The sequence below is a fragment of the Pogona vitticeps genome, chromosome 5, assembly GCF_051106095.1.
Source record: "Pogona vitticeps strain Pit_001003342236 chromosome 5, PviZW2.1, whole genome shotgun sequence".
NCBI lineage: Eukaryota > Metazoa > Chordata > Lepidosauria > Squamata > Agamidae > Pogona > Pogona vitticeps.
The window spans coordinates 120,329,690-120,356,776 of NC_135787.1; the positions used below are offsets into that span (position 1 = coordinate 120,329,690).

The 27,087-nt window shown below is 42.0% G+C and overlaps 1 protein-coding gene across 2 annotated transcripts in view; it reads left to right on the forward strand.

Moving 5' to 3' along the window:
* The window catches only part of GRAMD4 (GRAM domain containing 4), a 121,054-nt gene that overhangs the window by 66,565 nt on the left and 27,402 nt on the right, over positions 1-27,087 (forward strand). For both annotated transcript variants that reach the window (XM_073000624.2, XM_020796982.3), the window contains exons 4-7: positions 8,260-8,380; positions 21,901-21,962; positions 23,759-23,891; positions 24,983-25,008. In XM_073000624.2, coding sequence (XP_072856725.1) covers positions 8,260-8,380; positions 21,901-21,962; positions 23,759-23,891; positions 24,983-25,008 — 342 coding nt within the window. The remainder of the gene's footprint in view (positions 1-8,259; positions 8,381-21,900; positions 21,963-23,758; positions 23,892-24,982; positions 25,009-27,087) is intronic.

Consider the following 27,087-nt stretch of genomic DNA (forward strand, 5'->3'; position numbering starts at 1 on the left):
AGGCGAAAGTTAAGACACACAATGAATAAAAGGATCAAGCAGTATAAAAGCAATGTACCAACAATGATAAGAGTAAGATTAAGAATAAGGCTGAAGATAAGGATAAGCATAGTATATAGCACCCATCCAGTTAAAAGTTCCCTCTTCTGCCAGTGACATCAGTTATCTGAGGCTTGTCTGAATAAACAGGTCTTTGTGGGTGGATTGGCTTGCTGATTGAATAGCTAGCTATTATACCTCTTACCTTGTAATGTTATTCTTACAATGTCCAATTTGTTTTGATAATTCTGTGTATATTGCCTGTATGTTCTGTATACTGGATTCACTTCTGTTTATTCATCCCTAAAATCAGATTGCCAGCGGCTGCAGTTTTTGGCCTGTCCTTGCTTATTGTTTAGTTATCATGGTGCTGGGGCCCACTGTTTGCCTGCCCACTGTCCCACATTGCCACATCTTCATTACAGGCTCATTGCAAGAGCCAAAGCAGAACTTAAAGTTTACCACACTTCATCAAAGGTAGGGTGACTGCTTCAGCAGCTTCTGAGGGTACAGAAGTTCCATCACATGTAACTTTTTGTGTTTCAGTCCTGCACGGAGTTTTCAGCAATAAAGGGAAATTGTCTTTTATTCCTGTTTTCTCTTGTAACTGCCCCTGCTTTATGGCACCTTGACAATTTTGGTTGTTTACTGGGGGACCAGGAGATGATTTTTAGGAAGTGCAGGAAGAGACAAGATTGAACTGCTTATTTTTGTTGTGTGAAACCAAGACTCCTTGCAACATTGTTCACGAGCAGAATGGAAGTCTGTTGCTGGAAGGTACTACAGAGTTTGTGTAGGTAAGGGAATCAGTGCCGACTACATTCAGTAAGTGTTGGTGGAGCTGGAACAGTAACAGAAAAGACGTAGAAAGGCTTTGTCAGTGAACAGCTGGCTGTTTCCACTGCTGAACAGTATGGCGAACAACTAGCTACAGACTTTGTTTCCAAACCACACATGCTTTCTGTCTGAAGCATCCTGGGGAAATGGGAGAGATTTATTGCTGGATTTTCTGGCAGTAAATTAATGCAAAAAGTACTTCCCAAGTGTGAACACTAAAGTAGTCGGATAGCATTCAGCTGTAGGTTGCCAGCGTGAACATACCGTGTGTGTATAAACTGATTCTTAGGCTGCTTCTATGAATGACAGTGTACCTCCTGCGTTAGAGGCACAAAGATCAGTAAGAACAAATCCTGTAAGGTAGAGAGCTCTATTCGAAGAGGTGAAACAAGAAAATTATTTTGAAAACATTATGTTATTTCATGTATTTTATACATAATATATTTTAACTGTTTTTATTACAGGTGAGTCGTCAGTCTCAATATGGTTCAGTGTTACAGCACTGAGCCTAGCCTTCCCATCTCGCCTTCTGTTGTAAGCCACTATGAGGAGATTAGAAATTACTGTTACCATTCTAGGTAGACCACAGTTCAGTCCATTTTCCAGACCCCAAATGTGGTTAGTTTTCATTTTGATTAATAGAAGTAAACTACCTTCATTAAAAGTTGTTTGAAGCTGGCTTCTTTTTTCCAGTCATACCTGAGATTAACCATAACGTGTCCATCTTTTTGTGACATTGCAAGCTTCAATCCATCTAAAATATAAGTGAAAGCGTTCAGACTTCTCCTTGCAACTCCTTGTGTGTGCAGAGGAGTGAGGAAGTGCAAGCCATGGTGGGAACTAAGTTCTTTTTGTGGAGCAATGTACTTGTGCTATATGAGAAACCATGTACAGTATATTGATTATTCATCATATGTTTACTGGAAGTACTGTTAGCGAAAGTAGTGAATGCTTGTTCAGTGACAGTCTCTGTCCATGCAGCTGACATGAACCAGTTTGACAGTATGTGACTGAGATTTGATCAGTCAGCTGAGAACCAATTACACAACATGCTTGATTTAAAATACTAATGTGGGAAGAAGCTATAAAGAGATTTGCTATAAGTAACATGGACTAAGTAAGCTATTTCAGACTTCTGTTTACACACAGAATTAGTAGTATTTAGCTGTACAACAAGCCGATAGCATGAAACGTGCCTATAGCCTCAGCATTTTGTATACTGTTGTTCTGCTTCGTTAACTGTAAGTTTATTCTAGTGGGCTCACCTTCAGTGGTTTGTTGGAGGTACCTTGCCATCTTTTATTCCACTTAGAAGAATGTATAGGTATGGGATATGTATGAAGAAGTAGTTGCTTCTTCTGCTGAAGAACATGGTATAACAGCTTCTTTCTTCTCTTGTCTTAATGCTATGGAAACCATTTTCTTACTCTGCCTTATGCATGTACAAGAGACCTAAAATCAGTCTGGTTGGTTGTTGCCTGAGAAACAGTGCACAGGACTTTTTTTTGCAATTTTCTCCTGTCCCCATCTCATTTTGGGAAGGGGCATGTGGAACTATGATTTTAGCAAATGGCTACAGTATGTGGCCACCACAAAATGGAGTAAGAGAGGCTGTTCTAGGGATGGGTGACTCAAGTCTATTTCTGGTCTCTGACACTTTTTCATGGGTTCATTTCTGTGACCTGTTCTTCCTACATTAATCTGCCACTTTGAAAGAAGGCAACCTGTCAAGGTGTATTTTAAATAAGTTTTATTGAATGCCTCTTGTCTCAAAGCACACATGTTGCTGCTGCATTTTAGACAAGAACCGTGTATTATAACACAGGGGAACTACAGTAACCCGAGGGATAGTTGTTTCTTGATTTACTTATTAGTCTGGGGTATGTAAATCCTAATCAGATCAGTTTGGGACTCCAAGGATTGAATTCAAAAAGCATTTCTGAGCTCCACCAGGTGCATCAGATTCAGCTTCATGTCTTCAAAGGTGTAGCCAGCAGAATGTTTCCAGGCAGCTCAGAGGCAGGGCAGAGTGTTAAGAATCCTCTCCTTTCTATTCCCAGCATTACAGTTTGCAGCTTGGCAGTGAGTCAGAATTAGAGACTTAAGAAACTGGAAGGAATTCAAGGATAATCTAGTCCAACCGCTGCCACTGCTGGAAATCTGTAACTAGTGCATCCTTGAAATCTTCATCCTCCTCCTCTTGGAACTGCAGGAAGGGACCGTATGGATTGAGTCCAGCCCCTGTAAAGGAGGCCCAGTAGGGAATCAAACTCCCAATCTCTGGCTCTGCAGCCAGAGACCTAAGCCACTGGGCTGTTCAGGAGTTCATTTGGAAATCTAAGCTTTGTTTAAAAACTTCTGTCAAATGAGAGCCTGTCATACTTCTGAAGCAGTCTGTTCTACTGTTGAAGAACTCTCTCATCTTTGGAAGTCCTTTCTAATGAACATTTAGCCAAAATCTCCTTTCTTGTAATTTGAATCCGTTAGTTCAGGTTCTGCCCTCTAGAGAGAAGAGCCAGCTTGCTCCAGTCAAAGATGCATGGTAGCTTTTCATTAAGGCCTAGTGCTGTATGGATGGTGTTCAGAAGACATGATTTAGTGGCATGTCCTTGTTATCTCCAGAACATGAAATGCAAATACAGTACAGTGGTGCCTCGCATAGTGAGGTTAATCCGTTCCGGATTAACCTTCGCTATAGCGAAACATCGCTGAACGGGACAGGGAAAGCCATTGGAACGCATTAAACATCGTTTAATGCGTTCCAAAAGGCTCCTTTACTCACCGTTCAGCGAGGTTTCCTATGGCCGGCAGCCATTTTCGCGCCCTCGAACAGCTGATCGTCGGGGCTTCGTTTTGTGAAGATCGGTAAGCGAAACGCTTACCGATCTTCGTAAAGCGATTTTCGCCCTATCTAAACGACGTTGAGCGATCGCATTAGCGATCCAAAAAACCGGATCGCTATGCGATTTCGTCGTTATACGGTGCGCTTGTTAAGCGAGGCACCACTGTATGTGGCATATTGGTATATACTATATTCTTGTGTACCACATACTTCAGAGGGTCTGGATTTTTCTGGTGGACAAGCTTTTGCTAACAGGAACATCATGCTGCAATAAATGTGCTGGCTCTTTTGGAAGCTAGGCACAGAATTTTTATTTTCAGGAAGCAAGTGGGCACTCATGTGGTTTACTAACAATGCACCATTTTTTTGCCATCTTCAGTGTGTAGCAAACTATATGTCAGGAGACTGATATAACACATTGCTTGTGCTTGATTTAATGAAAGAGCTCATTGTCTGTCTCTGTATGTTTTAATCTTCACTTTATTTTAATGACCTTTAAGAATTGTTTGTACAGTCACTAGGCTTATGAATTTGGGTGGGAAATGAAATGACAAATAGAAATACAGGCTAATGTGGAGTCATCCTACCTAGGGTATGATGCACTGGTTTTAAGGTAATTATTCTGGTGCCCTGCTGGCATCAAAAGCTTTCATCATCATGTTGTAGAGACAGGGTTTTTTTAATAGATTGAAGAAGGAATGCTGGGAAGTGTTTATACTTATTTTTTAAATTATATTGTGTGTATGCTGCCCTTCACCCATAAAGAGACTAAAGACAGCTCTCAATAATTAAAATAAAGTTTAAAATAGAATAAATTATTCAATTAAAAGCACTAAAACATAGAGAATACCCTCTCTTGTGTTCCTGGGAGGGTGGTGAGACTGAGAAGGGCCTCCCTTGAAGATCTTAGGAGCGAAGAAGGCTCATATAGGGAGAAACAGTCCTTCAGATAGCCTGGACCCAAACCTATAAGGCTTTATAGAGCCTAACCAGTGCTTTGAATTGGACCTGGAAATGGACCAGCAGCCAGTGAAGCTTCTGTAACATAAGTGTTATATGTTCCTGTAGCCAGCCCCAATTAGCAGCCTGAATGCAGCAAAAAGCTCATTAAAGCAGAGATTATTTGATCTCTGTTACCAAACAAATATAGGTTTGCTAGGCACTCTAAAAATGGCCCCATTTTATAAGATTATTTCATCTCCGTCTTTAAAACTTCCTTCTTATTTTGCCGATTTAGTGAGCTTTGGCTATAGAAAAGCCTTCATTCAGGCACGTCTTGATATGTTGCCACTTGCTAGCTTAAAAGGGCGTTACACACAAATTCCATACTATGTTCTATAAACATGATCTTTACGGCTGGTATCTTGCTAGTGCTTTTTGTGTGTACGTGTGTGCATGTGTCAGATTCTACTCAAAGTACATATTTTTGCTGAAACTTATGTTGAAGCTAGATTTAGGTAAAAGGTAACGGTTCCCCTTGACATTTAGTCCAGTTGTGTCCGACTCTAGGGTGCGGTGCTCATCTCCGTTTCCAAGCCATAGAGCTAGCGTTTGTCTGAAGACAGTTTCCGTGGTCACACGGCCAGCGCGACTAGACACGGAATGCTATTACCTTCCCACCATGGTGGTACCTATTTATCTACTTGCATTTGCATGCTGCTAGGTTGACAGGAGCTGGGACAAGCGACGGGAGCTCACTCCATTGCGTGGATTCGATCTTACGATGGCTGGTATTCTGACCCTGCAGCACAGAGGCCTCTGCGGTTTAACCCGCAGCGCCACCACGTCCCTTAAGCTAGATTTATGTGACACTTAATGCAAAGGTTTGTGATACTAACATATAAAAGTCTTAAGTATTGTAGATGATGACACCAGATGACACATACCACTGTCTTTCTGCTTCTTCTGGTCATTTGGAATCTCACATATTATTTTCAGCTACTGAATCATGGAGGGAACACTTGCCTACTGTATACTCAGAGATGGGGCACATCAGGACCACTGGCCATTACTTTTATATTAATGCTACTTGAAGCAAAAAAAAAAAACACACACACACACAAGGTCCTGATTCAGTTACACTTACAGGTTTGCTTTTGCTTAGAATGATAATAAAATTATGCAAGAATTGCAAGCTGTATTAATGAAGTTCACATGAAATACTGTCCTTGGTGTATTTAGGATGGGGGAAAAAACACACTGACACACTGAATTTGCACCAAGGAATTCTGGTTTCTCTAGGTGAATTAAGTTTAGCCATCTAGACAGGAGTCAAGAGAGAGAAGAGAGAAAATTGCTAGTCAGCCCTTGTTTGCAGCTGGTTAAGGCAGTTTGTGCTGTATCTGTCCAGATTTGTAGGAGGCATGACTACAACACAGTTACGGTAACAAGCTGCAAAGACGTGCATATAAGCAATGTCTTCTGTCACACACACACCCCCATTGTGTGCCCTAGCACAACTTTGTACCAACACTGGCACCAAGACTTCTTTTTTTAAAAAGGCAGGCGGTTAGGGAACATTTTTACTCCTGGGGCGCAAGAGGAGGAAGGAGAGGCAGGGCGGTGCGGGTCTACTAGTGAGTAAGCGCTGCTGAAGGCACGAGTCGAATCGGAGGGTCTCTGTGGTGGCGCAGGAGGAGGAAGGAGACATGGTCTAGAGGGGCGGGGTAAAAATCAAATAAATAAAATAAATAAATAAATAAATAAGGAGAAGTGGTCGGGTGCTGGTGCTTTGGAAGCCAGGTAAGCCTCTGCAGAGGCTTCGGACTGCTAAGGTGCTCCTTTGTCCTTAAAAAAAGTTGTTCTGGGTGGGTTTTGGACGGTAGGTTTGGGCTGAGAGGGGTTACGTTTCTGTGTTGTTTTGTTTTTTGGTGGTTTTTTTTTGGTAGTCCCATGTGTGACTTGCTCCAATGTTAATTTTTTGATTTGTTTGTTTTTTGTTTTTGTTTGTTTTTGCAGTCCCAGCGTGGGACTTGCAGTGTTTTACATACTTACTGTACATATTTACTCTACATACAGGGTTTTCGCAGCTTGGGGGGGGGGATTTTTGTAAGGGTCTGAGCTGGCTGATGGAGATCTAAAATGCATTTTGCTCGTCTGCATTTAAAATAGGAAATGGTGTTCCAAAGATTTATTGGGCTGCTGCAGGTCTAAAATACAGCTTAGACTAAAGTCTCTGCCCCCCCCCCCCCCGGTCTCTCTAAGCTCTCTTTTTGTGATGAGGAGTTCTGTGCTGGAAGAATGCTTGCTGATTGTTGGTGCAAGCAGGCTTTAAAATGCAGCTTAGACTCAGGTCTCTTACTCACCCCCCCCCCCCCGCTCTCTTTTTTTGATGAGGAGTGCTGGAAGAATGCTTGCTGGTTGTTAGTGGACATTTCTCCCCCTAATGGTAGAATATGGATTAACCGGCTTTTCATTAGTTCCTATGGGAACTAATGCTTTGACTTAAGAACTGTGCCTTGACATAAGGAGAAAAAACAGCTGGAATGGATTAATTCCGTTCAGTGCATTCCTATGAGAAATGCTGCTTTGACTTACAGCCACCATTCCAATACAGATTAAGTTCTTAAGTTAAGGCACCACTCTACAGTATAAGACCCTGTCTTATTTTTAGAGAAATAAGGTAGTTTATGAAACTGACTCCTTTTTCTCTAATGTAATTAAGATTAACCACCATTTAAAATTTGGATGGTATGATTTACTGCAGTTAAACCAAAATAAGATTGAAAGCATCTTAAACTTGTGGTCACATAGGATGAAGAACTGGAAGACTGTACTTTATCCAGCCCAATGGATAATGGATTCAAATACTATACAAGCCCTTCTTGCTTACTGGAGTTTAGCTTGGTTTCTAATGGCCAGAACTGTAATACCACCAAATCTGTTCCAGCACAGACTTAGTCTTCTTTTAACCAACGCAGTTCTGGTGGTGATGGTCCAGTGGCAATTTTTAAAATCATTATACACATACACACATGCACACATCCCAAAGCCTTTCCCAGGGTAAAAGGGAGCCCCGTGGTAACCTTGGAACATGGAAAGAGGGTGGGTCAGAAAGCTATCGGTCAGTTTTAATTAAGTTTCTAACACCTGATCTGGGCTACTCTGGTGCAAAGTTTACTCTAGCGTCAGAGGACTGCTGTTTTCCTGTGTGTGTCATGCTGCTCCACCTTCTTTACACTCTTGTGGTGCAGTTTTTTTTAGAGGTCAGGTGAAATTTGGAATACCTAAATGAGAAGCATTCAGCTGATGTGGAAATCTGATATGCTCCTGTGTTTACTTAGTATTTCAGTGGGTTTTTTTTGTGAAGCTCCCTGATCTGAATGGAGATCAATATTGTACTACAAATTTGAGGGTTAAATATTGATTGCTCAGAGCCAGTGGTGGACCTTTGCTCAAATATGTGATCTGTTCGGTCATTTATTGTTTTCCTTCAGCAGAATGGGCTTGTGCATCTACACTGGGATCTTCTCCACATTCTTGTGATAGAGTTCCTTTGACTCCAAAGGTAAAACCTTTTTTCCCCTTCTCCATATTAACAGAGGAAGAGCTCAGGAAGCTGAGAGAAGAAACAAATGCTGAAACATTGAAACAAGAGCTAGAAAAAGAACGTCTGAGAAGGATAGAACTGGAACAAAAAGTCAATGAAATACTTAAAACAAGGTAAGGGATATTATAAGCTGCAATAGGACTAGAAGCAGGCGGGCTGTTCTTTTGGTGGTGGGTTCATATTTGATGCTTGTCTGCTGGGCACCCTTGTAACAGCTTAAAGTAAAACTAAGATGTTATTTATATGTTGCATGTCTGGTGTAATGTGTAGTTTGGCCCTCATTACTACCTCAGAATGTTTGACATTACAAAAATGGCTTACTAGCCAAATTCATTCCCAAGAATTCCATTGTATCAGCTTATTATGGAGTGAAATTTGGCCTCATATGTATTAATTAGTGCAAAAATTATTACTTTAAACTTTTGTTATGTGAGAGTTGGATGCATTTGTAATCCAGTAGCTTTAGCTTGTCAGTTTTCAAAAAAAGCTGACCGTAATGAAAAAGTATGAGTCATAGGCAGAGCAGTGACATTATCCAACTAAGCAAAGTAGGCATGTGATAAACAGGTTCTCACAGTTCATTGACCTAAGCACTTGAACCCCATGGTGCTCATTACAGGCTGATGTGAAGAAATACATCAGAGCAGATGTAAACACTGACCATTGCTGATATATATATTTATATGGGAAGGAGAAAGGTGCCCCAAAGAAGTCTGGCAAAGTGGTTTGTGTATGGATCCCTCTTCTTTTTGCTTTGCACTTTAAACCTTCAAGTTTATGAACAGAGCCAAAGCTGGATGAAATTTCTTAATTCTGAGGGTCCTATTTATGCTCCAAACCCTTTGTTCTGTGTAAAGCATTTTGTTATCTCTGAAAAGCAGGATATAAATATATGGAACCAATACACAACACTGGGAAGAATGTCTTACATTTGTCTTATGCAGTCTCCAGCATATTACAAAGAGATTTTAAACTTCATGATGTTGTCAATTTTTTCAAGCATCTCTATGAAGATTCCAGGGATTGCCTTACACTTAATATAACATAGGCTACAGGAGGCGATTGCCAACAGAACAAATGTCTAAACAATTTGAAATGGTCTGATCGGCCATTTGTCTGGTGTAAATTGCATTCTGTCACTACAGTGCTTTACAAGCTGTGATCTAGGTTTATCGCATAACAAAACTATAATTACTTCTAGCAATTACATATTGGCAAACTGGAGATTGTACTTGCATTTTACTATTTCCACGGTTGTGTCTGTTTTCTGTATTGATTACCGTATTTTTTGCACCATAAGACGCACTTTTTTCCCCTCCAAAAGGGGGGTAGAAAGTCTGTGCGTCTTATGGTGCGAAGGTGGTGACTTCGCCCCCACTGGCCCCGTGGGGGGGAGCGTCGCAAGGGTCCGAGGGAGCCTTCCAGGACCCTTGCGATGCTCCCCCACCCCCCCACGGGGCCAGCGCAGGCGAAATCGCCAGCTTCCAGGTGGGGGGAACGTTGCAAGGGTCCTGGAAGCTCACTCAGACCCTTGTGACACTCCTCCCACCGGCAAAATCGCCAGTTTCTGGGAGTGTTTTGAGGCTTCCCAAGCCTCAAAACACTCCCAGAAGCTGGCGATTTTACCCCCCCCTGGCCCCGTGGGGGGTGGGGGTAGCGTGGCAAGGGTCCAAGGGAGCCTCCCAGGACCCTTGCCAGGCTGCCCCCACCTCCCCACGGGGCCAGCCCTGGCGAAATTGCCAGGTTCTGGGAGTGTTTGGAGGCTTGGGGAGCCTCCAAACACTCCCAGAAGCTGATGATTTTACCCCCCTGGCCCCGTGGGGGGTGGGGGTAGCGTCGCAAGGGTCCAAGGGAGCCTCCCAGGACCCTTGCCAGGCTGCCCCCACCCACTCCCCCACGGAGCCAGCCCTGGCAAAATCGCCAGCTCCCAGGACCTTTTGAGAAGCTGGAAAGCTTCTCAAAAGATCCTGGAAGGTCGCTATTTCGCCCATCCTGGCCCCGTGGGGGGTGGGGGGTGGGAGTAGCGTGGCAAGGGTCTGGAAGGCCCCCTCAGACTCTTGCCACGCTACCCCCCCACGGGGCCAGCGCAGGCAAAATCGCCAGCTCCCAGGACCTTTTGAGAGGCTGGAAAGCTTCTCAAAAGGTCCTGGAAGGTCGCTATTTCGCCCATGCTGGCCCCGTGGGGGGGGTAGCATGGCAAGGGTCTGGAAGGCCCCCTCGGACCCTTGCCACGCTACCCCCACCCACCCACGGGTCCAGGGGGGCAAAATCGCCACCTTCTGGGGCTCTTTTGAAGCTTCCCAAGCCTTAAAAGAGCCCAGAAGGTGGCGATTTTGCCCCCTCTGACCCCCAGGGGGCAGGGTGAGTCTCTAAAGGGTCCTGGAACACACTCTAGGACCGTTTGGAGGCTCACCCTGCCCCCCCACCAGGCTAGAGGGGGTGAAATTGCCACCTTCTGGGGCTCTTCTGAAGCTTTCCAAACCTCAAAAGAGCCCCAGAAGGTGGTGACTTTGCCCCCTCTGGCCTTCAGGGGGTCTGGGTTAGCCTCCAAAAGGTCCTAGGTTGTGTTCCATAAGACAGACATCTCCATAAGGCTCACCAATTTTTAGGAGAAGAAAACAGATTTTTTCCTGTTTTCTTCTCCTAAAAATTTGGTGCGTCTTATGGAGAGGTGCGTCTTATGGAGCGAAAAATACGGTATATGATATTGGTTAGCATGTTGCATACAAGTCTCTAGTACTTCAGTTTCTTCTTCGTGGTCTCTGTGAATCACACTCTGGATGATTCGCGCCTGCGCGGAGTCTCATCGGAAGATTCTAGAGCTTCTGCGGTAGCAATGAACACAATAGAATATGCCCCTCCCCATCCGTATGAGTACCTTGGCGCCAGGTGTCCCCTTTCAGTTTCTTTCAACCGCCACGTTGAGAGCCTCATAATTCTGCTTCTCTGAGTAAAAAAGAAAGAGAGTTTATTCTTGTTTCCTTCCTGTTATCAATTTTTTTTCTTTTAAACTATTAGATTAAACTCATTATCATCAGATTTTTTTTCCTTTCTCCAAGCTCGGCCTCCAGCTGCAGCACCCCCTTCAATCATCGGTTTTTCTCCTCAATTAGTTCTCCTGTTCATTGCCCCTTTGGTCCCATTTAAGCACTTTGTTGTCTGTGATAATAAGATCCCACTTTCCGGTTAATTCCCAAGACAGTGTTTTTTTGCGGATCGCTATAGCGCTTCACAAAACGGTTTTCCCTATGGGTGATTTTCGCTAGACAGTGTTTCAGTCCGTGCTGCGCAAGACCTTTTTGGGGGGACCGTTTTTCGCAAGACGACGATTTTGAAAGCTAAGTCCACGCTTCACAAAATGGTTTTTTAAGGACGGTTTTTTACAAGACAGTGATTTTGACAGCTGGGTTCGTGCTTCGCAAAACGGTTTCTCTATGGGCGATTTTCGCAAGACGACGATTTCCCCCCCTATTGGAACGCATTAAATGGATTTCAGTGCATTCCAATGGGGAACCGCATTTTGCAAGATGATGTTTTCATAAGACAGCAATTTTCACGGAACGAATTAACTTCATCTTGCGAGGCACCACTGTATAGAGTATGGTCTTTTCTGTATAGGCACCACAACAGTGGAATATCTGCTTCAGAGAAACCTATCACACAGCTTAACATCAGTATCAAGTTAAAGTTTCATGTAATTTTAGTATAAAATTTGAAATTGCACTATAAAATTAAAAATCTGATGTATTTCTTCACACAAGTTTTCAACTAGAGCTTGGGCATATTGTGTTACAAAAACCATTACATTTTGCCCCCGGAGCAGGGAGAGGATGAGCAGAACAAGAGATTAATGTCATTAATTTTTAAACATAATGTAAAAAGCATGAATATTGTTGGGTTTTTAATGCTGCAATGAGTAATATTTACTTGTTATGTTGAAACATTACCTTTGTGGAAAGGCAATTTATTAATTGCTTTTCAGCTCTGAAGTGTTTAAATATTAAAATTTTATTTCTTCAAAAGTTGTGAAAAATAAACATTCTGAGTTCTGCTGAGTTCCTCCATCTAGTTTCAGTCTATCTTAACAGTTTGCTGGTATAGTAAACATTACTTCCAGAGAGAGAGAGAGAGAGAGAGACTCTTCAAAACACTTTCATTGCACATTGCCAGTTACAGAACTTTTAGTTACACCTTACTTATACAGGGGTTTGTGGTGTAGCTTTCTGTTTGTTTGTTTGTTGGTGCTATTTAAAAGAACTCTCCTGTGATCTGCTTTAAAATTGCTTTTAACCCTTTCTAGCAATTTGCCTTAAAGCAGAGAGAAGATACTCCATGCAATTAATGTTCGTTATTACCAAATCTCTTCCCTTATACATCATGTGTATAAGAGAAGAGATATACATCATGTGGAGAAGAGAGACACAGTGGCCAGAATCCTTGTGTAACTTTATGCCACACAACTTTGATGGAGTCATTCTCTGTGGCCGTTTGAGGGAGATAATTACAACCGGGGGGGGGGGGGAGAGAAGGTTTTAATTCCATCAAATGGCCACAGCTGATGATGCAATCACAGTTGTTCAGCATGTAGTTGTGGAATAGGATCTCAGGCATTATGTATCACATTTCTGGCTCTTCAGTTCTTGTTTGCATTTTTGTCAGTCCTAGTGAGGCAGCACTCTGTGGGCCCACACTCCTCATGTGAGGACTTGGTGGTGGTGGGAGATGGAGTTGCCAAGAAGAAGTCAAATTAGACACCTCTGCTCCATTTCACTTCTAGACCCCCTCCAATCATGGCAAATTGGTGCCTTAATTTTCTCTAGTCTGAAGGCGCTGCTAGTAAATCAGTTCATGAACAAATCAGTACCACTTTTGATTTGATGCAGGAAGAGATCATACAGCCTTGGACTGTATGACAAAGACCTGGGTAGAATATAGAGGAAAAGCTTCTTGTATTTGTCCAGTAGAATATAGATCAAATTGTACTTTCAAGGGTGGAGGACTGGACGAAGTCTACCGGTTAGGTACCCTCAGCAGCAGTTGGTGGGAGTTCCTGCACTTGGTATTGGGAAGTTCAGAGAGATAAAGATGGTGCAACCCAAGGAAGTGGATAAACGACTTGGAGGACTGTGGCCTGTCACCTCTGACCCCTCCTGGCTGTGGAATCTTGTCAGGACTGCCCTTGAGAGTGGTGAATACTTTCTGTGGCTAATGGAGGCTTTCTTATTTCCTACTCTCAGGATAGTGTTAGTGACCATACATGCATATAATGGTAGATAAAGTGTGTATGCAGCGAGGAACTTTTTCACTTCATCTGTCATAGCCTTGCAGATATTTTCAGCAGAGTGTTTTTAATTATTCAGGACTGTTTGAAACAATGAATGTAAGTCTCCCCAGGTGTACCAGTTATTTATTTATTTATTTATTTATTTATTTATTTATTTATTTATTTATTTATTTATTTATTTATTGTAATTTAATTTATATCCCACCTATCTGGTCAGTTATGACCACTCTAGGCGGCTGATTTATTAACTGATTTTGGCTAGGTCACTGGCTTGGGGACTTTTTTTGGCTAGTGTCTTCCCTCTCTAGCTATTTAAACACTTGAATTAATTATTGAAACTAAACTGTATTCAAATATGAGCTGACCATTGCTTTGTTTGGACAGCACTAGAGAGATTATGTCCCCTGAGAGCCTAATGGCAGGACATGCTTTTATTTGCAGGAGCTATCTTGAATATAGTTTCTTCTGTGTTAATATCACTGGTTCCATTTGTTATTGGTATGCGTTCATTTTAAGTATTGGATGGGGAGCTGATGATAGAAAGGAGTAATCATGAAGCACATTTAATAAAGTAAGTGGCTTTGCAGCTAGCAGAATCCCTGCCTGAAAACTTTGTCAAGACTCTGTTATTTACTCTGCCTGAGTAAATAAAAAGTGCAGCCTGGGTCAGTTTTCTTTTTCAGCTTGTGTATTGTAGATGCCAGCTGTAAAAATAAAAATGCCTGCTAATTCCCTAGCACTGACTCCTGGGTGTTCGTGTGGGCCGGAGTTGAATGGAAGTATGTAAACCTGCATTTTGCTGCTGTGTAAAATTATATGTCATTAGCCATTCATGACCAGCTCTAAATGACATTTCATGGTACTCTAATTGTGATGAATCTGCATAGAAATGAGCTGGAGCCAGCGTAACTACCATGCTTGATAGAAACAGCATTTTATCAATTATAGACAATTAAGACATTACAGAGGTGTTGTGTAAGGAGTCTTCTCTTTTACAGCTCTGAGCAGTTTGGATGGTATGTAAGACTTGGATGTGCTCAGTATCACACTCATGGTGTATCTTCCTCAAATATTTTGTCCCTGTAGTGTGTCCCAGGTGATATTATTATTATGTAATAAAATGTCTTCCACCAAATGTGCCCCATATTAAAAGGCTCTGCTTCCAGACTTGGTTTCAAGAAAAGCACACCTCATTAGAAACAGACTTCCACCACAGACAGATATTGCAAACAATGTTGTTATCAGCAAAGCTTGTTACTTGGCCCACACAGGGTGCTTGTGATGGCAAGTTGTTCCTTTGCGGACTGCATGTAAAAAGGGCAGAACACAAAAAAACTGGTAAAGCAAGAGAGAGCTATATTGTGTGGGAGTGCTGAATACTTCTTGATAGGGCTAGATCTAACCATTATACGATTACAATTAATAATTAGCAAGAGTGAAGCAGTTGCCTCAGGCAGCAGGTGTGAGGGGACAGCAGAAATGATCTCCAAATGGTTCTTCTTGAGCCATGTGGTGCAGTGGCTGAACTGCAGTACGGCAGTCAAAAAAATCTGTTCATGACTTGAGTTCAGTCCTGAAGGGAGAGGTAGCTGGCTCCAGCTTGATTCAGCCTTCCAAGGTGGAGTGCACTGCTCACAAGAGGGGGCAATGTGTAGCCTGCATAATTAAATTGTATACCATCCCAAGATAGCTTTACACATTATGGGGCGGAATATAAGCAGCACATTTTGCTTTGCTTTCTCCCTCTGTTGGGAGCTTTCAGCAATACTGTCCCATCTCCAGTACCGAAATAAGAGTCAGTGTCTACTCTGATAGTTTCCGTACATAAAATGGGGAAACTGTTGCATCTCTGTCTTTTGCCTCAGCAAAACGTTTACTGCATCTTTTGTTTACTTTTTTTTAATATTACTGAAGTCTTCTGTCATATAAATTTGACAATGCCTTGTAAATGTGCATGTAGAAACCTAAGTATTTTTTGTTGTTGTTTCCTCCTTGAACTCTATTGACTTTGTCTGTAAATGGATTGAGGCATAGTCCGTGTAATTCAGTTTTTTGTCAACAGTGAAAGACAGTAAATTGAATTACAAGTTTACTGTAATTCAGTAAACATTTTACATCTCTCCGCACATTCCTATTGATGCATTTTATATCTTTCCATACAGTTCTGCTGTTTTTTTGTTTTTTTTTTCTGCTACCAACTCAATGCTCTGTTGGAAGAGTTTTGCCCATTCAGATTTAATTCTTTTCTCCTTGCTATGGGTCTATTCTTTTCTCTTGCTGTAATTAGAATCTATGGCCATCAAAGTTGTTTGTAGCTTGCTTTTGCACTCTCCAGATAATCAGGTTGGAGCAATTTCTCTGCTCACAAGTTAATGCTGAATACCCTGAGAATTTTGACAACTAAAATATTTACTGAAGAGCCTTTGTAATAGTTGCCTCTGTTGATTCTGACTTGCTGTGACCCTTCCAGGGTTTTCTAGGTAGAGAATACTCAGAAGTGGCTTACCATTTCCTACTTCCCAGGGCACCTGGGACTGTGCAGCTTGCCCAAGACTCTATACATCCTGTCTCTTCTCCCAGGAGGCACAAAGGGGAATTATATTCTCAGTCTCTGGCTTCAGAGCCAGATCCCTACCTCACCAAGCTATAGAGCCTTAAGCATTAAGAAAAGATCTAGTAATGACTTCAGAGGTATCAGTGTTTCAGGCAATCTACAAAAATACAGGCAAAAAAGGTGAAAAAATATAACGCCTGATGAATGTTAACCATCGTGTCAGATATACTCTTCTGTCTTTTTCCATGGTAATGTTATATATATATATATATATATATATATATTTAAAAAATGTTTGCATTGGTCTGTTCTTCGTGGCCTCTGTGAACCATACCCTGGGTGATTCGTGCCTGTGCGGAGCCTCATCAGAAGATTCTAGAGCTTCTGCGATAGCAATAAACACATTTGAATAAGCCCCTCCCCACCTGTATAAGTACCTTGGCACGTCCCCTTTCAGTTTCTTTCAACCGCCGTGTTGAGAGCCTGTTTCTCAGTTTCTGCTTCTGTGGGTAAAGTGAAAAAGAGCTTAATATTGATTCCTTTTTATTTCATTTACTTTTAATACAGCTAAACAAGTATAATATTTTTACTTTACACCTTCAGCCTTTCGGCCGCTCCCCCCCCCCAAATCTAATTCATTTGTCCCTATCATTTTTTTTACTAATTCATTGCCCCTTGGGTCCCATTTAAGCACTGCATTCTCTGTGATAATAAGATTTCACTTTCCGACGGACACGCAAAGTGCCTTTTCTGTTTGGGAGAACAACCTCAAACTTCCTTCTGTACCCATTGCAAAAATTTTAAGTGCTGAGTTCTTCGATCTTGCCTCTCGAGGCTAAAACTCCAACATGGGAATAATCTTTACAACCAGTTAAAATGGCCCAACCTCCCTGTAGGTCCACTTCCCAAACCAAAGCAATGGAAAAAGCCATTAATAAATCATCGAAACAACATCTATCAGCTACACCAGCTCACTCCGATTCTCCATCTCCATCATCTAAGACCTCAAAGACACACAAATCAAAGTCCTCGATACCGAAGTCCTTGACATCGAAAACAACTTCTAAACGCCAGAGACCTACTGAAGCTGCTCCAGCTCCAGAACCTGCTCCTCCTAAACAGTCTAAATCTGCAGCCATCCCACCACAAACACAACAACTCTAAATCAATTTCGGTCGGATCTCCCTCAGATTATGACAGACATCCATCCCATCAACCCTGTTCTCAGTCTCCACAACGGGATGATAAAGTCCTTTCCCCCCAGTCCACAACCTTCCATTTCTTCCAGCAATCCTTCAGTTATTCCATCGTCCAAGATTCCCATCCCGAACGGCTTGACACCGTTCCATATTCAATGCCTTCGGATCGCTCATCGATCCCTAACCAGAACCATTGACATCAACAAACTCGATAGCTTGCTTCACCGCGTGTGGTTCAAATCCATGCTCAGCACATGTATCGGGTTGCCATATGCCCCAACCAGTGCTCTGCTCGACAGACTGCATTGACTAGTCAACCAGGTGTTTTATCCGGTTCGATAATGCCATCTAGTAGTCGGCCTACGTCTCGACAACCATTGGTGTCGAAGCGGCCACATCACCGAGAGGTACCTATACCTCAACCTGCTCCCCACTTGGTATTGAAAAAACCTTGAACCGTCAAGCAGATTTCATCCACACATGAGGCTTTTGCAGCCCCAGCCTCCCAATACTTTCCTACTACAATAGATGATGGAAACCACTCCTCACACTCAGCATTGCCAATGTCTGTTTATTCTACTGCTATGCCATTGTATCAGCAACCTCTGTTTCGACATCACAGGGACACAGGCTCTGATATCGACGATCCTCAATATCCATCCTGGTCCATGGACACACGCTCCATTCCATTACCTCAACACAATTTCCGTCCTCTGGTAAATCCAAGTCATCGATCCCGACACCGAGCTCGACACCGAGATCCATCCCCACCAATCAAGGTCTGTCGAAGCTAAACCACCATATTTATTTATTTATTTATTTATTTATTGGACTTATATACCGCCCCATAGCGCTACAAGCACTCTCCGGGCGGTTTACAATTTTAATTATACAGGCTACACATTGCCCCCCCAGCAATGACGATCCTCAACATTGACAGATGTCCGTGGACATGCCGCCTCCATCTTTTATGACTCTTAACCGGCAATACTACGAAACTCAGCTTCTTGACACAGAAGTCGATCAACAGTCCGTTGACTCCAGACGTGACCTCGATGGCCCTGACCATGGATCTTGGCCGCAGACTCCATCAGTATTACTTACCTCCCCAGAGTCAAACATTGTCGATACCAACGCGCCGTCACCAGCAGAGGATTCCCAGACCTATGCCCAACTTGTGATTCGCATGGCTAAATCCCTTGATCTGCAAATACATCAACCATTGACAGAACCAGCCGATCATCAGTGTGATCCGATCTCTAAAAATACAACCACTGTGGTACACATATCGATGTTGCCATCTCTCCTTAGTATTGCGCAGAGATCCTGGAGAAAACCAGCTTCCTCCCATACCATGTTGAAGCGAATTGATAGACTCTATAGAATCCATGACCCAGGAGCCATTTTCCTTCAGAAACAACCAGCTCCAAATTCTATATTTGTCAAAGCATCTCAATTGAGATCTCGACACCGACAATCTCTCATACCACCAAATAAGGACAGCCAACAAATAGACTCCATCGGTAGATGGCTTTACTCTTCCGCAGCCTTCACCATGTGAGTTGCTAATTATCAAGGAGCCATGGTAGCTTACCAATGCTTCCTCTGAGACAACATGTCCGCCTTTGTTGAATCCTTCCAGAGGATAAAAAGATACTAGCAAAAGCCTTCCAACAAGAAGTTATCTCCGTTGCTAAACAACAGATGCTTTCCACCCACCACACTGTAGACGCTACAGCCACGTCCATGGCCACTTCAGTATCCCTACGCCATTTTTCCTGGCTCAGAACAGCCGGCTTTGCCGAAAATGATTGGGCACATATTGAAGATCTCCCCTTCGATGGAGTAGGTCTTTTCCATGCTGAAACTGACGATATACTAGAGAACGTACCCAAAAAAAAAAAAAAAAAAAAAAAAAACCGTTCAGCAGCCAGACGTTGGGGAGTTTACCCTTCCTACCAGCGACGTCCTCAGCAAAATCAATGGAAAACAACCCTATAACTCGTTCCAGAGGTTCCAACGAGACCCTCCAAGACAAACCTGTTACAATCCATACTTCAAAAGCCAAAGAGCTAAACCCCGGCAACAGCCTGCCACTAGGTGGAATGACCGGAAACCCGAACACCATGTTTGACGTTCCTCTGACTGAGATCACCAACCCTGCCCTCTGAAAACACTTACCTGCATGGGAATCCATCACCACAGATTCCTGGGTATTTTCCATCATTAAAAATGGTGACCACATCCACTTCTTTGATCTTCCTCCAACAACACACGTCGTTACTCTTCCATCACAACCCCTGGAAGAAGAAATAACAAATTTACTTCTCAAAGATGCCATACAACCGGTCTATCAAAACACCACCAGGTTTTTCTCTTGCTATTTCACCGTCCCCAAGAAAGACAGGGGTCTTCACCCTATTCTAGATTTAAGATTATTAAACAACTACATCATCACCACATAATTCCACATGGTTACTCTAGAATCAGTTCTTCACTTACTACGAAAAAATGACTGGTTCACCGTCATAGACCTAAGAGATGCTTACTTTCATATTGCAATACATCCCGCACAAAGAAAATTCCTTCATTTCCAACTTGTCTCCTTGTAACACACTCCTGTCGCAAAGCTCGATGAGACACCTGTTTCACCGTGGCCCTTCTTCGCGATCTCAGTCTAACTGTGAACAAACAGAAATCAAAATTAAAACCTACAAGGACTATACATTACATAAGCGCGCTCATAGACTTCACACAAACTTGCAATGTCCTCCCTGCAGGAAAGAGACAAAACCTCTTGACCTTACTTCTCAGCTTCACTCCACATGCTTTGATACCTGCCATAATGGTCCAACGAGTTCTAGGCACCATGGCCTCTACGACATCAGTTGTACAGTATGTGCATCTCAAAATGAGATCTCCTCAATCCTTGTTTCTGGCCCTATTCGATCTATTAACAGACTCTCCCCACACTCTCCTAAGAGTCACTCCAGAACTTGCCTCTCAACTTCAATGGTGGCATTCCTGTACCAATCTTTCTGTTGGGTGACCGTTCTAACAACCTCTCCCGCAAATACAAGTCACAACCGATGGCAGTTGCACCAGCTGGTGGGCTCTTTGCAAATCCCTTATAGTTCATGCCAAATGGTCTCACAGAGAAAAACTGCTCCACATAAAGGAGTTAGACCTTCTAGCTGTCATAAAAGCCTGCAAGGCTTTCAGAAACCTTCTTGTAGTAAAAATGATACAGATTGCCACCGACAACACCACGGTGATGTACTTCATCCTCAAACAAGGTGACAACCACTTCCCAAGGTCTCTATCTAGCGGTCAACCTCTTGGAGTGGTATCTGCAACATCACATCTGTCTCACAGCCTTACAGATTGCTTGTCAAGACAACAACCTAGCAGACTTGCTCAGGCAGACAGATACCCAAGCTCACGATTGGAACTAGATCAATCAGTATTCCGCCAACTATGCCAGAAATGGGGCACACCGACTTTCGATCTCTTTGCCTCCCGAACGAGTCGGAAATGCCAACAGTATTGCTCCTGAGGAGGAATAGGCAAACAATCCCAGGGAGACGCATTTGTCGGCCGTTGGCCCAAAACTCTTACCTACCTTTTCCCACCATTCCCTCTCCACCACAAAGTTGCTGTCAGTCTACAACAAGACAAAACCAATGCCATCGTTATAGCCCCTTGGTGGCTGAGACAGGCTTGGTTCCCAGTTCCCCGTATTATCTATCAGACATCCACCATCTCCTGCCTGCCACACCTTCTCACACAGAACAACTCCCAAGTCCAACACCCGGACTTACCTGTTCTTCTATAGACTTTCTCCGCAGTGTACCTCTTCCGGATGTCTGCACCTCTGCCACTTGAGCACAGCCACCCACGTTTATATGTCATTATGGACTCAACTACCGGCAGAAGTCTGATGTGGCATTTGGACGTGCTGTTCTAGCCTCTACCTTGGCGTGACACTTTTCCTCCGAGTAAGACAGCTTATTAGTCACCCAGGGGGTGATTCACGGAGGCCATGAAGAAGAACAACAGGTTACCCACCTGTAATTGTAATTCTTTGAGTGGACCTCTGTGATTTACACATCCCTCCCTTCCTGTCCTCTGTCATGCCATTCTTTGCTTAGTATTAAGCAGTGGTTGACACAACTGAAAAGGGACACTTGGTGCCAAGGTACTTATATGGGTGGGGAGGGGCATATTCTCATGTGTTCATTGCTGCCACTGAAGCTCTAGAATCTTCCGATGCGGCTCTGCGCAGCCGCAAATCACCCAGGATGTGAATCACCTGTCGTTTTGGTGAAGGATTCTAAGAGGCCTTCGTTTTTCAGGATATTGAAACAAAATTTATAATCATATAAAAATCTTAGACTTTTAGAACTGCAGAGCTGGAAGGGACCTTATCAAGGAGGAGTCCAGCCTCTGTTCAAAAGGCACAGTGGGAAAATGAACTCTCAACCAAATCATTGAGCTACCCAGCAGTTCAGATATGAAGTATGCATGTTTATTTTGCTTTTTTTCCCATTGATATTCTGTTCTAAGTCGCTTTTTGTTTGTGCGGGTTTGTTTTAGAACAGAAGAATCACCTCCCACTCCGCAGCCTCCCAAAGCACAGTCACAAGCCAATGGAACAGGTATGTATGGTTCCTTATTAATGCTTTGTGTGACTTTAGTCAGTCACTTCACCATGGATCTGCAGAAGTAGGCCTTTTAAAAAGATGTGGGGGAGTCCCTTCTAATATTGAATGCAATTGAGCAGCACACATATTTAGTGAAGTATTTTATTATTTTTGTTAAAATACTCTGTCACATAGGAACTAGACTACTTCCCATACTAATATGCAGAGTTAATACAAATCTATAGTTTTTTTAAAAATTAAAAAGGAATATTTATATTCAAGTTTAATTCCACTGAATTTGTACCTTTTTTGTAAATACTTTTTTCCCTCCTTAAAATAACTTATAAATAATAATTACGCTAACCCTAGAGTGAATTTCTAAATGTAAACAATGACCTAAATCAGATTGCTCCGTCTGGCTACAGTAGACCTGTCGAGTCAGTGAAACTGGAATAACTTACATTTTTTTTCTCTGATTCAATATGTCTACTCTAGTTGGGGCTAACAATGAATTATGCCAGTGTATCTGTCAGATACCAATGCGTTAAAGCAAAGAAAATGAATAGCCAGTGTTAATACTCTGCCCAGTAGACACTGGCATTTCATTTTCACCTTGTGAAAATAAACTGTCAGAATTGACCTAAGAATTGGCTTACTTTCCTTTAATCTGTCAGTCACAGGTGTTTTTGTTTGCTGCTTTATTTTGATGGGGTTGGGGAGGGGAGGGGTCTAGGCCTAAGCAGAGCAAAACAGAAAACAGCAATTGAAGAAGCAGGACGTGTCCAGTGCACATGTTTCTGTGAGAATTAACCTCACATTCTAGTAACATAGGTTTCTAGCAGTGAAAAATCCAATCATAAATCCAAACATCTCCAGATAATAAACTGGGACATAGAAGCAGAATAACCTGCTCCGTGGACCATATTCCAAAGGGGTACAGACATCATTCAGTTACATAAAATAACTTGTGGAATCTATTATAAGTTACTGTCTCTTGTCAGCTGACACCCAGTGCATCTTCTTCCTTGTGGTCATCTCAGAATCTTGGTCACTTTTTCAGCACTGTAGAGAGTAAGCTGCTGGCATTCTGCAGTTGTAAAAAGACGTCTAGGAGTCTGATGTGGCCATAAGGAAAAGCTGTCAGTGGGTGCTGGCTGACACAGCAAAGAAAGGCACAGCTATTAGTTTACAAGACATGTGCAGGGCTGTTAATGATGGGTCCTCTTGAAAGTCATTAATTCATAGTGTCTCCCCCATATGAGCCATAGAATGAAAAATTTTTAAATTCCTCTTGTATGATCCTTGTACAAACACCTCCTCCTTTGCATTTGGTATTTTAATTTTGTTTTCCCAGTTTCTTGAAGTTTAGATCTTTTTGCACCTTTTTTCTTGGTTTTTTTTTTGTACATATTGATTATATAAACATTAAGAAATGAAATATTTCTAGTGCTTCTGGAGCAAAGAGCTTTGTCCTGTTGTTATGCTTGCTAAGATATTTGTAAGTATAAGAAAAGTTAGATTGGTTGTGAAGCTTATCCAAAAGTAGTAAAGCGTCACCTTATTAATTATTGGGATATTGGTGCAGGCTAGAATGTTGGTTCCTTCCTTTAAAAAAACCCCAGTAGTGTAAGTGATCCCCAAATGAGAATCTTGCACTCAGATTCAGACTTTTTGTCCTATGTACAACTCTGTCAATGAAGTACCAATCCTGATGTCATCTGAAAACTGTCTCAGTGTTAAAATAACTGTTCATGCAGTTAAATTGACTGTTTAGAAGGAACCCGAAAATGTGACATGTATTTTGTCATTAGATAAACGCAGCCACATGGTGTGTTCAAGAGTTCAGAAGTGGGTTTATGACAAATTTGGGGAATACATTGAAGACTTCAGATTTCAGCCTGAAGAGAACACAGTTGAAACAGAAGAGCCACTTAGTGCACGAAGGTAAATAATGTTGGATGCTTCATTTTTTAAAAAGTTAAATAAATAAAAATAAATACTGAAGAGCGATGTGATCAGTACAGCCAAGCAACAGTCTCTAAAGTCTTGGTAAAAGCATCTCTAAAACTTCTTAATTATTCCATCTTTGACTGGAGCAGCTGAGAAATCTAAGGAATGAGAGAAAACAACGAAGGTTTATACAGGTGCACATAATTGTACTACATTGCAAATGATTCTCAGTGAATCCCATAGGATTACAAGTTTATTTAATAATTCATTTGGCATTTGTGCAGAAATGTCAATGTGTATTATATATGGAATGTCCTTCTATGGGGAAAAGGTCATCTTTATCGCTATTTGTAAACTACAGTGGTGCCTCGCTTGACGAGGATAATCCGTTCCAGCAAAATCGCTGTAGAACAAAATCGTCGTCAAGCTAAAGTAAAAATCCCATTGAAATGCATTGAAAACCGTTTCAATGCGTTCCAATGGGCGAAATACCTCAGCGTCCAGCGATCCTCCATAGGGCGGTCATTTTCCGGTGCCTGTAAAGCGAGGAATCCATCCTAAAACACAGCGGGGAGCCATTTTACACAGCGGGGAGCAATTTTGAAAGCCCAACTATTAGCTGTTTTGATCGTCGTTAAGCGGAAAATCGGTTCCCGAAGCAGGGAACCAATCATCATGAAGCGATTTTTCCCTATTAAAACATCATTTTGCCATCGCAAAAAGTTCATCCTTAAGCGATTTCCTCATCTAACGAGGTAATCGTCAAGTGGGGCACCACTGTAGTTGTAAAGTTTTTGATATTTCAGACCATTTCTACTTGATGCTAACCCATATTTTATATGTTTTATAGTTGTATCTGCTGCTGATCTTCTCACATTATTTTCATTTAATAGCCAACCAATACCTCGTATCATTGCTACATTTCTTACAATTTTGTGAACTGTGTTGTGAAGCTTTTTTTAAACCTTTAATTATTGAACTGAAATATTTTGCATAAATAAGTACTATTTTATAATAAGCCAGTAAATAAAATGTGTCAATCTTTCAAAGAAACAATATTAAATTTGTAATTATTTATTTTCCAGGCTTACAGAAAATATGAGGAGATTAAGTAAGTATCTAATATGACCTTCTGTTTCTGTAGTACTAGTGACACTTATAGAGCTTGTAATACATGAAGAGGATGAGTGACATTACGTGAATGTTATAGAAATATATTTGATCCAATTCTGTTATCTCTTAGTCATGAATACACAGAATGAAGAACGAATGTAGCTTGCAAAGAAAATAATAGCATCTGGTATTACAGAAATCAAGCATACAGATCAAACACAGTGCTGAAAAGCATTCAGAATTAACTTTCCATACCAACTATGTATAATCATTTGAAAACTGGGATGATAGTTGTTGCCTGTTCTGAATATGGACATTATGATCTAATAAGCTGTGTTGATGGAACAATGTGTTGATTGTTTAAATATAAAACTGGTTCGACAAGAAAAGATACAAAGATACAAATGTGAAAGGCATACAAGTGAGGGGAGGAGAAAAGCAAATACAGTGGTGCCCCGCATAGCGACGATAATCCGTTCCGGAAAAATCATCGCTATCTGGATTCGTTGCTATGCGAAAAGGAAAAAGCCCATAGGAATGCATTAAACACCTCTCTTCTTATAGAGAGAGGTGCCAAACCTGTTACAAATTAGGTGAGTTTTAAGTGAAAATCCTCCATACGGCTGCCATTTTCGCTGCCCGGTATGCGAGGAATCGGCGCGAAAACACAGCGGGTGGCCATTTTTTTCCCGGCGGCCCATTTTGGAACTGCCGATCATCTGTTTTAAAAATATCGCTATGCGAAAATTGGTAAGCGAAACAGCTTACCGATCATCGCAAAGCGATATTTTACCATTAGAAACGTTGTTATGCAATCACAAAAAATCCATCGCTATGCAGATTCGTCGTTAAACGAGGCGCTCGTTAAGCGCGGCACCACTGTAACAAGGTGGGGGGATCATTTTGGACTGAAATGATGATTTATTGGCTCAAAATAGTGGCGTGTAAACTGAACCATACCTGTAGGTGCCAATTTATTTTTAAAGCAAATAAATAACTTCAGAAAAGGAATGGGTTAGCAGAGCTCCTCCTTTCTTCAGTTCTGCTGTACCATCCAAAGTGGGGAGTGGCGTACTTTCCTGGTGTTGAGGCAGCACCTTCCAGAGGCCGTTTTGGGATCGTGCCTCTCACTGGGTGTGAGTGAGACCTGTTGTGATTCATCATACAGTGCTCTGCAGCTGAAATGCAGGAACAAAGGCTGCAGTGTTTGCTCCTTTTGCTTTCGCCTTTTCTGTGCAATATGCAAACCTGGTCTATTCAGCTTCTGGAGTTGCCAACCCAAAAATGTTTGCTTCAATTCAAATAACCAGATGATGTGCCCAACACATGGTGGAGTCAAGGAGGAAAATGTGAAAAAGGTCACTGTACTATTTTTCCCTTTAAGCAAAAGTGTCTAAATGAATATTAGGGTCCTGGGAAAATTGAAACTGTGGTTTAATTGCAAATTTTAAGTTATAGTAAGTCTTGCTGGTGGCATAAATATCACTAGTAGTTCCATAAAATAAAGTTCTCTGTAATACAACAGCTAATTATAAGTTGAGAAAATACACTTTTATTGAAGTGACCTTTGAAATTTGATTGTTTCTGAAAAATGGACGCTGGTCAGTAGATAATAACAGAAGTCCTCTGCATGAGTAATAGAAAAGAATCAATAGGCCATCAGAACCTCATACATATTCAGAGTGATTGTACTAGGCTCATTTCATTATTATATTCAGTATAGCTCTTTTAAAGGCATAATGCTCCTTGTGGGGAGGACTAGATCTGAGCCAGTCATGCTATTCTTATGTTTATTTTTTTTTTTACTGTCAATCAGCTAAAAGAGTTGAGGTTGCTTTACATTAATCTGAAATTGTTCAGTCCCCCACACTGAGGCATCACATGCCAAAAGAATTACAGGAATGCAAGCCTCGCTCTTGTTTGTTGCTTTCCTTTCAGTACAAGCATGGGTGTGGGGCGAACTCTGTAGTGTAGAACATGTGGTCCAGCCCCACGCATTAGCTTCTTGCAAACCTTACTCTGCTCTGGTCTTGCTATCCTGCACTGAGGCTATATATCCATCTGAAGGTATGGCTTG